This window comes from Symphalangus syndactylus, chromosome 5, assembly GCF_028878055.3.
Source record: "Symphalangus syndactylus isolate Jambi chromosome 5, NHGRI_mSymSyn1-v2.1_pri, whole genome shotgun sequence".
Classification (NCBI taxonomy): Eukaryota; Metazoa; Chordata; class Mammalia; order Primates; family Hylobatidae; genus Symphalangus; species Symphalangus syndactylus.
The window spans coordinates 6,559,373-6,570,614 of NC_072427.2; the positions used below are offsets into that span (position 1 = coordinate 6,559,373).

General features: G+C 52.5%; 1 protein-coding gene across 1 annotated transcript in view; it reads left to right on the plus strand.

Annotated features, from left to right (window-relative positions):
- The window catches only part of ADAMTS17 (ADAM metallopeptidase with thrombospondin type 1 motif 17), a 363,306-nt gene that overhangs the window by 348,042 nt on the left and 4,022 nt on the right, over window positions 1–11,242 (plus strand). Inside the window, exon 21 of the mRNA XM_055277066.2 lies at window positions 10,636–10,813. Within this exon, the coding sequence (XP_055133041.2) occupies window positions 10,636–10,813 (178 nt within the window). The remainder of the gene's footprint in view (window positions 1–10,635; window positions 10,814–11,242) is intronic.

Sequence of the window (11,242 nt, forward strand, 5' to 3'; positions counted from 1 at the left end):
AGAGCATGCTACAAGTGCTAGCTGGGGCAGGATGCCAAGGGATGGCCGAGCACTCCTGCCACTCAGCCTTGGGGAGGTGGGCAGGCCCCTAGGGAAGATGGAGCCCCTCTCTCCCTGCCCCTACCCCTCATCCTGACCTTGGCCAGCAGCCAAACCCTCCAGGGTTGTGTGAGGGACACACGTCACGTTCCCATCCCTGCCTAGGACACTCCTATCGCTCTGGTATATTTGAAAAATGACCTGCAGCTGCCTTCCCACCCGGGCTAGCAGCTCTTTCCAGAAAACAATGCCGATCGTTGTTCTCACCCACTGAATGCCGGGTCTATGTATTCCACTCTAGGGGTGGCGGGCCCTTAAAATGGGGGAGGAGGAAATCTCATTTCTTTCTAGATAGCATGACTTCTGAGCATTAATCACCACTGAAATGATGGGATGTTTCCAATGAAAAACACATTCTGGAGGGATAATAATGGATGATGTTTTTAAAGAAAACCATGACTTAACAGACCAAGGGAAGAGAACGGTGTTCCCTTATACTGAAAAGAAGAAAGTGGCCATTGACCCCTGGTGCCAGTGGAAGGGGTCGATCAGACTTGCAGGGCCTCTGAGCACCCGCACAGCCTAAGCCAGCCTTCTTTCTGTCTGTAATGTGGAGATAACCATGCCTCTCAGAGGCCTTTTGAATCAAATGATGCAGTACATGTTCAAGGATCTGTGTGCTCTGAGCCCTAGGAGGAAGTCAGGCCGAACCAGTCTGAGGTCAAGTTCATGTGTATTTTGCTATGTCTGTGTGTGCTCCCCAGAAACCCAGCTGTTTAGATGCCTTTCTATGTTCTAGGCAAGGAGATACAGGCTCGAGTTCCATGACCTTAGCAATGAACGAACCTTGTATCACGCGAGAGGGTAGTTACAGACAGTTTTCAATGTGGACACACCATCTCTGAGGCCTACACTTGCTTTGCTGGGGCCTGACCCTCCTGCCCCACCCTGCAAGGCCTGCCTGCCCGGCTGTGGCCCCCACTTGCTGTGGGCATGTGGCCAAGTCACTTCAGTTCAGCCAGCATTTCTGGAGTTGCTGTTCTATGCCAGACCCTGTGCTGGTGATACAAGAGTGGACAATGACTTGGCCTAAAGGGAGACAGACAAGGAACTGGCTATAGTGGCCCATGCTGAGTCCCACTGGGCAGGTATGAAGTCAGCACTGTGGGATCCAGACAGCCTCTGCCTGAGGAGCCACAACTGGGGGTGGGTGCAGGTAGAGGGTAAGACTGCTTTTATTGGGACCAGTGACATTGGCCCGTGACATTTGCCATTGCTTTAGAATTTACAAAGCACTTTCACTCAGGGTATCTCATCAGACCCTCACCCGTCTGTCCCCATTTTACAGATGAGCAAGCTGAGGCTCAGAGCGGTGACAGGGCTTTCTTCACAGTCACACGACTAGCAAATGGCAGGGCTGGTAACCGCCTTGGCTTCAAGTGCAAGATCATGTCAGAGGCTCAGATCCCGAATGTGAAACAAGAAGGAGCTGAGCTCTGAGATGCTCATGTGGCTGTTATTAGGTCAGGTGTCTGCTCTCTCCCCAGCCCATGACGCCCATCACAATCTGCTCCCGCAAAGGCTTTGAGTCAATCCTTTACACTTTAGTGTAAGTCTGTAATCCCTCTAGGAGATCCTGCATGTCCAGCCTCCCCTTAATTGTGAAGTTAAAAGCCGAGTCCTTATTGAGGAATATTTGAGCATCAAAAATCAAGTGCACAGGCACTGGGGACCCTGGGGCCCTTTTCTGGGACACGTGAAACTGTGCCATGGCAGCAGCCAGCACTCGGCATCCAGATCAAGAGAGGCAGATCCTCCATTCGCCGTCACTCCCAGGAATGTGAGCAGCCCGTGAAAGGCAGTAACCAAAATGTAGTGCTTTTCTGCGCAGGAGCAAAAAGGAGCGTGGACAGACACTTCCTTGGTGTGGAACACTGTGTGTGAGTCCACAGAGCCCGCCACTGGGCCATCCGTGCTTTACAGAGAGAAGTCCAAGACCTGGGCCGTGCTCACATGAGAGCAGTGAGCTTGCTAAAGAGCAGGGAGGTCCCAGGAAATTGCCAGGAGGGGGCGGCTGCAGGGAAGTGACGTGGGCTGCAGGGCCATGCTGAATGGTCCAAAGGCCAGTGCCTCCATCTCCTGGGCCCCCTGCCGTCCCTCCATTTGCTCAGTGTCCCTTGTCAAACCAGCCGCCTTTGCAGGGAGTGAGAGACCAGAGAGCAGGGGAGCCTGGTCATCCCGTGCCCCTTCTCCACCACAGTCTGGGTTCTAATCACTGCCTGCATGTGGCGAATAAGTCAGAAGACAGCATCCCTAAGGAGTGCTTCTTTGTTATTGACCTCAGAGCAGGCAGGTGGTTAAGACAACACAGGTTCACAACCCAGCTCCGCTGCCGTCCCCATCTCACCTTGTGTGGGCGTCATCCGCCATCGGGTGAGTTTGGGGGTAGCCCTCATAGGGCTGATTGAGGAGTGAATGGCATCCGGGCATAGCATTCACCCCAGTGCTGGCACATGGGAAATGCCGAGTAGGGGCTTTTGGTCATCGTTATTTTCACAATCACCGTCTGGGGCAGTCATCAGCCTCGTCTCTCATCAGAATCTCATTTCTTATATGGGCCTGTACAATGTTTATGTCTTCGAAGAACAGTCCATCGAGCGTGGTTCAGGCCCCATAAACGGTGCGTGCCGTGGTTGAATACCCACACGTGATGGCGGCGTGGCCTGTGGCAGCTGTCTCACTGCAGCTTTTGCAGTGGATGGTAGGAAGCAAAGTTACGCACAGGGAACAGCCCCAGGAAAGAGGATGAAGCTGCCCCGCAGTCTCCTCTGCGCTTCAGTCCCCAAGAGCTCTGGAGGTGACCCGGCCCCTGCAGGCCATCGGGGGTCACCTCAGCCTCCTGGTCCCCTGTCTAGAAGGTCCCAGCCACAATATGCAGGTCAGCAGGCTGCGAATTCAGAGGGAGGAAGGACCCGCGAAGCTGAGACTGCCGGGAAGAAAGCAGGCGTCGCCGGGGTGTGGGAGGGGGCTTGTGTCTGTGAAAGCATTTCCTGTTTCTCAGTGATGAAGGCACAGGGAGTGGGGGTTTTCTCTGTTGTTTAACACTCTGCTGTTTCAGGTTTCAACCGCTTCCGCTTCCGAGGTTTTCCTTGCTCATGCCAAGTCTTGGGGGGAAATCTGTTCAAAATGCTTTTGAAGAGCTTTTGACATTTCACCAGCCGAGCACCTTTTCAGTAGAAAATGCAGTTGCTGTCAGGATTCTGTCTGTCTCTTTCTTTGCTATCCAAAACCAGCCTGAGGCAGGCTGGCCCCTCAGAGACTCATTCAGTGGAGCTGGGGGTGGATTCATTGTGCTTTGAGAGTTCACCCCATTTTGAGCTTGTGCTCACCCTAGAGCCAGTGGGGGGAGCCAGTCGGGGGCAGCCCTGCCTGGGCCACTCTGCAGGAACCAGAGCCCAGGCGTGTATAGCTGACATTCCTGGGGTGTTTTCCTCTTCCTGAGAGCGTTACAGCCTCCTCTAGCTAATTCTCACTGTTGGGATCTGATGTTATTTACAGTTGTGATTTTACAGCTGGGAGAAGCTAGGGGAAGGGAATCCCGCTGTGGGGAAGGATGTCATCAGGGTAGGATTGATGGAGACCTGGTTCCTCCCCTGTTGGGGGTGGTACGGGCAGGTAGGGGGCAGGGGCAGGCCGGCTGTGTGGCTTGGGAAGACTTACATGGACACTCTGAAACCTCACGTTCTGCCTCTCTGAAAGGTGGCGCCGCATCCCCAGCAGACACCACTTATTGAGCACCTACTGTGTTCTGAGCTCTGGCTACAGCGGCCGTCAGCCTGAGGATTAACAAGCTCGTACATAAGCCTGGTCCCCCGTACACAGCAGACAGGCAGGAGGTGGGCCGTGCTGTGATGGCGACTGCCATTACTATTATTATTAAAGAAGCTAGTAACACTTGCACAATGTCTCACTATCACGTTGGTCTGGGGAACCTAACACCTTTTCTGTTTTTGCCGGAAATTCTACCTAAAGGAAAAATCTCTTTTACACAGTAACTTCATGGTATAATTTGCACAAAAAAAGCACATGAGTAAATCCAAACTGAACCTCTTTTTGCCCTTTGTGCATCAACAATTTTGTTACTGTTTTTCCAGTGACACCCCCTCCCTGCCTGGGAAGGGTGGTGGACAGACCCAGAGGCTGCCTCTCCACCGGGCGGCCAGCTCCGATGCACAGCTGTGGGCACCTGGTGGGGAGGGAGCTCCACTCACTTCAGGTTTCCTGGCAAGGAGCTTTTCAGTTAAATTTATTGCTGCCTCCATTTCTGTCTCAATTACCTGAATCTTGGGAAGCCACATGAAATTGGACGTGATGAGCCCCTGCACAAAAGGACCATCAGTGAGAGCTTCAAACAAGACCAGATACGTTTTTTATAGATGTTTGCTTGGATTATGAAAGCCTGAAAAATGGCTTCACAGTGATGCTTGGGGCAAATTCGATGCTATCAGGAGACACTACAGTCTCCTCACTGTTCAATTAAAGCTGGAGCCTCAGGGGAGGCAGACAGAGAAGGAATTCACCCCGTGCGCCCACCGTGGCCCAGCTCAGGTTACGAGGGTGTCATTCAACAGCAGCCCCTTCAGACCTGTCTGGAATCATGTTTGTCTTCAGGGCCAAAACAGCCTCTAATTGTGCTCCCTGAGGTCTGGCTGCCAGATCAACTCAGGGAGCCAGGCAGACAGGGCTGTGTGCACCTGCCTGTGGCGGGCCTGGTGACCGAAGGGCAGCCCAGGGAGTGCTAAGGGAGTGGGCCAGGGGACGCAGTGTGCCTTGCTGGGCTCCAGGAGCTCCCTGGCCAGCTCACCATGGCTCTTGGCCGTGCATTTACTGTTGAGAATAATAACAGCAGGATTTGTGGAACTCCACTCTATCTGAGACCCCCGGCTAGGCTCCTGTTCCACACTGCCTCTACTGCAGGAAACAATTCTACAAACGAGTTTGTTATCCTCATGCTACAAATAAACTGAGGCTCAGAGAGGTTAAGTCATTTGCCTGAGGTCACACAGCTAGTAAGTGGGGATGTAGCATGCCCCCTGCTGCCTGATGCCCCACACTGCACGGCCTCTCCATCAAAACTCTGGTTAAGGGGAGTATATTACCTGTGGATTTTAGGCCAGGCAGGGCCTCAGCTCAAATGAAAATGCAGCTGGTTAGGATGGTGGGTCACCAGCAGGTTACACCAGAGTCATTGGCAGAATTCTCCAGTTTTATTTTTAATTACATAAGTAGCTCTTACTATAGAACACACTAAGAGGAAAATTAGTCCCAGAAACCATATGATGACATGGTAAATTTTTATAATGGTTTGTCTTCCAAACTATTACATAGGTATACATACACACATCTATATTAAACAAAAATGGGGTGGTTTCTGTACATGCCACTTTGTAACTTGTCTTCTCACCTAACACATGGAAGCATCCTCTGGGGGGCTGGCCCAGACACAGCTCCAGGCAGTTAAGCAAACACCCCAAAATTCTCAAAAATTCTTCCAAGTGAGCCAGAGCCACTCATAGCCCACAGCTGTGTGAACAGTGCCCACTAGGACTCCAGCTAGAGTTAAGCAAGGCCTAATTCTGATGAGTAAAATGCCTACAAGGGGCAGAGCCCTTAGGACCACCTGCCCTCAAAACTGCCTCACACCTGGCCCTGCCTCATGGGGGCACTAGTGAACAGTGAGAACAGACACCTGTCCCTGTTGAAGGACTCATGGAGCAGTTCTATTTATAGACTAGAAAATTAAAAGCCAGTGACCCATGCTAGGAAAGATAATGAGTAAATGGTGGAGATGGGCAGTGACCTGGTTCTTTGATTCCTGCTTCCAATTAAAGCTCCATTCAGTACAACCTCTTATTCACATAGGAGGATGGAATTCAGTCTATGAGATGGGGTCGCTGGACCACTCGCCGCTCCTACCTCTGCAACTTTGAGCAAGACACGGACCCCTGCCAACCTCAGTGGCCGGCATCAGTCCTGAGGGTTGTGGTGGAACGTTCCACGCTGCCGTGGAGGCCTATGAGGGGTCCATTGGGAAGAGCAGGCATACCACCTGCATATGCTGGAGATGTGCCACGTGTCAGCCTTTTCCCCTCGGCCCCAGAGCCGGCTGCACAAGACTAAGACCTTTCAGAGGGGACATCTGTCTGCAGGGTCACCCTAAATGCCTGAGTTTTACGATGGTCATTGATCATTTCCAGGCAGAAACCTTGCCAATGCTGCACGTGGTTTTAATAGACCCACAGGGTGAAGCCCTTGCCCTGGTATGATCTTCACGTACATATTAGCAACACTCACAGAAGAAATGGAAGCCCTTCCTGGCACTCCTGCAGGGCTGAGCCCCTTAACAGCAGTATTCAGTGGGACTGACTACCCAGCCGGCAGGGCACAGGCACCTCTTCAAGAGATGCAGGGGAGTGAGGTGGGTTCCTCCATCCATCTGTGCAGTTTCCTCCCCAGAAATCCAACAGCCCCCGCCCCATGCCCCTCCCTCCAGGAAGGAATAGGAAGCTACCTGGCTTTCCCTCCTGGGTACATGTTTTGCAGTAGAGGCGGCACTGTGGCCAATGGCCCGAGAAAAGATCTGAAGAGAAAAGGGATGTCGGTGTTGTCTGCAGGTCAGCAGTTGTATCTCTCTGTTTTTATTTTTTATTTTTTTGAAAGAGTCTTGCTCTATCACCCAAGCTGGAGTGGTGCAGTGGTGCAATCTCGGCTCACTGCAACCTCTGCCTCCTGGGTTGAAACGATTCTCCTGTCTCAGCCTCCCAAGTAGCTGGGATGACAGGTGCTCACCACCATGCCCAGCTGATTTTTATATTTTTAGTAGAGACAGGGTTTTGCCATGTGGGCCAGGCTGGTCTCGAACTGCTGGCCTCAGGTGATCTGCCCACCGCAGCCTCCCAAAATGCTGGGATTACAGGTGTGAGCCACTGCACCCAGCCCTCTGTTCTTAAGTGGGCCTCATACGTGCCAAATAGTCACAGAAATTAACCCTGATTTTATGGTAAGCCCATTTTCCCAGGAAGCAGGGTTTCTTTTGAATTACAGAACACATTTAGATATAAGTCTCTAGTGATGTGAGTGGACTCATCAAATGCCTGCCATCAAGTAACTTATTGATGTAGTTATACATTCATAAAGTTATGCATTATAAACATTCAAATTTAGAAATGTTGCTATTTTCTTTAGTGTGTTATAAAATGGAGCCTTATGGAATGGATGCTTTGAGGTCAAAACAGTTGAATAGAAGCAGTTTTGTATGGTGCAACCTAGTGATTGTAACGTTGGTCTCATCGTCACCAGCTCCACTTTGAGTCACCTGTTGGTTTGCCAGAGGACATGTGGTCACATCTGACTTCACTCAAATGCTGCCCTTTTTCAATCCGTGTCCCACTCCCAGTGGACTGCTCGCATGGTTTTGCAGGGGATTGGCATGACTTTGCTCTGCATTTAGCGTTCGGCTCTGTGGCTTTGTTCTGCATTGGAATCATTGGCCTTTTCCTTCATCACGTTTGTGTGGACTCTCAGTTTCTGGATACAGCTACTTACCAGATTGCTTTCATAAGTGATTTTTTTTTTTTTTTTTTTTTGAGACGGAGTCTTGCTCTGTTGCCCAGGCTGGAGTGCAGTGGCGCAATCTCGGCTCACCACAACCTCCACCTCCCGGGTTCAAGTGATTTTCCTGCCTCAGCCTCCCGAGTAGCTGGGATTACAGGTGCACACCACCATGCCTGGCTAATTTTTGTATTTTTAGTAGAGACAAGGTTTCACTATGTTGGCCAGGCTGGTTGCGAACTCCTCACCTCATGATCCGCCTGCCTCAGCCTCCCAATGTGCTGGGATTACAGGCGTGAGCCACCGCGCCTGGCCTCTAAAAATAATTTTGACTGAAAGCCTTTGCTCCCTTACCTCTAGGCACACCTGTCATCTGGCTATAAACTGTAGTCAGGGCTGCGCCTGGATGTTGTTCTTGCTTAATTATACATATTTGTGTGTGCAGAGACACAACTACTCCTTAACAGGAAGAAAAGAGAGCTCTTTGCATCCTCCACAGGGCCCTGGGAGGAGGTTCAGGTTAAGTCAGCGGCCCTCGGTTCTGAATGCCCATTGCAACCACTTGGAGAGCTTTATAAACACTGAGCCCTCGGTGCTGGGACCCCTCCACCACTGGATTGTATTGGTGTGGGATTTTTCAAAGCTCACCAGGGAGCTCCATGCAGTAGATCCCAGTGTGCAGCCAGCTTCCTCCAAGGTGCCCCCAACACCAACAGGGCAGGAGTCGCGTTGCTGGAGCACCTGTCTTGTGTTCAAGGCGGGAACTTCCTTGTGTGACTTCATCCCTCAGCCTCAGCACTCCTCAAACTTGCATGTGCCTGATGCTGACTCCTGAGGTCTGGGGTGGAGCCCTGAAATCTGCATGTGTAATGCATGAATTTGAAAGGCCATGAGCAGCCTCTGAAGGGTTTATCTAAGAAAAGGAACAAGGCATGAAGTGGAGGCCCTAGGGTTGGCCGGGCCTGTCAGGTCAGAGCCTGGGTTCCAGTTTGAACGTGCCGGGGGCCCACGAGGGAGCTGCTTGTGGTTTTCACACCTCCTTTGTGAGCTGAACACACCGGTGCCCCTTTAGAGCAGCATTCCCTCCGAATGTTTATCATTCTAAAGTGAAAAAAGACGCACAAAACATGAACCTGCTTGTCAGGCAAGGAAGCTGAGGAATCTACCTGGCTTGCAGAAGCCCCCCTGGGAGCAGACAGCCCTCCCAGGCACAGATGGGACACCACCGCCTCCCACACAGCCGGTGTCTGGAGACTCCGTATGACCCCCAGGAAGGTCCTTTCTCCAGCAAGGCCAGGGTCAGGACCAAGGGTGAGGACACGGGAAGCACAGGATCTGCAGGGCACCTGCCACCCTCACCACGTGTGGCATTCAGAGAACAGGGCTGCGCCCAAACCCTCCAGGCCCTGCTCCCTTCTCTCCATCCCAAGGTACCATTGCTAACTCCAGCTGGGCTGCTGTACCTGGTTTTGCTGACTGCTCTTAGAACCCTGTAAATCGGGTTGTGTGGGCTCTGGCGGACACCAGACAGACAGAGTATACTCATGGGCCTGGCTGTCTTCCTGGGAAGAGACCAGTGTAAGGGAGAAGAGACTGTTCCAAGGGCTCCTGGGAGAAAGCGAGGGCCGAAAAGCTGAAGAGCAGGATCTGAGTAGAGGACTCAGACACCCGGCCAGTTCCTGCCTGGGAAATGCTTTAAAGAGTGTGGAGAGAGGCCGGGCACGGTGGCTCACTCCTGTAATCCCAGCACTTTGGGAGGCCGAGGCAGGCAAATTGCCTGAGGTCAGGAGTTCGAGACCAGTCTGGCCAATATGATGAAGCCCTGTCTCTACTAAAAATACAAAAAAATTAGCCGGGTGTGGTGGCGGTTGCCTATAACCCCAGCTACTCGGAAGGCTGAGGCAGATAAATCACTTGAACCACGGAGGCGGGGGTTGCAATGAGCCGAGGTTGCGCCACTGCACTCCAGCCTGGGTGACAAAGCGAGACTCCATCTCAAAAAAAAAAAATCTGAAGAGGAGGGACAGAGAACAGAACCACAGAGCAAAGTCTTACCAGGTCCACCCCTTGGGAATTCAGGGGCCTCTGCTCAACCACGTTGACCTGGTTTTAGCAAACATGCCACCTCCTCACGCTGGGGCTGGAGATGCCAGCAGCCAGGGATGTGTCTAAATCAACACCGTCAGCCACATGTTAATGCGTGACTCTGGTATGCAAGAAAGGTTGCACTTTGTTTTCTTTTACTTAATGCTAATCCCCAATCCTCCAGGCTTGTGGGAAATTCAACCCCAGTCATTGCTGGGCTCTTCTCCATGTGGCAAAGGCCCCAGAGCCTCATACAGCAGACAGTGCTGGGGAGACCTCTGTGGTCATCAGGCCCAGTCCTTCCTGGGGGCCACCAAGCCATGCTGCTCACCATCTCAAAAGCGTCAGAGCGTGGCGCAGAGGCGAGCGGTGGAATGCAGCTGGCATCAGTTAATATTTCAGCAGTTGCCTTAACATCTTAGTCTCCTCTGGCTGCTGTCACCAAGTACCAAAGCCTGGGTGGCTTAAACATTTATTCCTTTCAGTTCTGGAGGTAGAGGGTCGAAATCAAGGTGCTAACAAATCCCGTGTCTGGTGAAGACCCTCCCCCTGATTTACAGGCCACCGTATCCTCTCGTGGTGGAGAGCGAGCGAGCTCGGGTCTCTCCCTTCTCGCGCTGTTCCCGGCATGGAGGCTCCACCCTCATGACATGTAACCCTACTCACCTCCCAGAGCCCCCCACCTCCATGGCTCCAACATCTGCATTTTGCAGGCAGACATACATTCCAGAACATCTCGAAACAGTCTTCCATCAGGCAGCTGCTATTTTTGCCCTGAATGATTGCGTGTGCCTGGGCGTGACACATAGGGCCCAGCCCAGGGGCAGCCACATTGTGAGGCCATCGTCCCAGCCCCCTGACCTCGTGTAGGCCCCCACTCAGGCTGTCCTGTCTCCACAGTGCTCATCGACTTGCGGGAAGAGCCTGCAGTCCCGCGTGGTGCAGTGCATGCACAAGGTCACAGGGCGCCACGGCAGCGAGTGCCCCGCCCTGTTGAAGCCTGCCCCCTACAGACAGTGCTACCAGGAGGTCTGCAACGACAGGATCAACGCCAACACCATCACCTCCCCCCGCCTTGGTGAGTGTCTTCACTGGGCCCGGTTCCCAGGGGGCTGCTGTGTCTCCTGCCCAGTAAGTCCTCCCTGACGGTGAGTTTCTTTCAGCCAGAAAGCCCCCTTCTTGGGCCTCGCTTGTCACATAAGGCTGACATTTGTCAGTTCTGTAGAAGAGGTTTCAGAGATGGAATTCCATTCCTTGCTGTGGAAGCGGTGTTTGCTTACTGCTGTCTCAAACACAGGCCCCTGAGCGTCTCCCTCACCCCTTTGCCCATCACAGGAGAGTGTTCCACAGGCATTGTAGGTTTCCTGTGCATGAGGAATGTGAAGGGAAGTGCGTCTTTCTAGAAATGAAAGCTCCGGGGGCATCCTTCATGATGCCATGAGGATCCAGGCTGATGCTTGAGCAGCAGACGGGCGTGGTAGAGGGGCTGCCGACTGTGTGAGTGGTT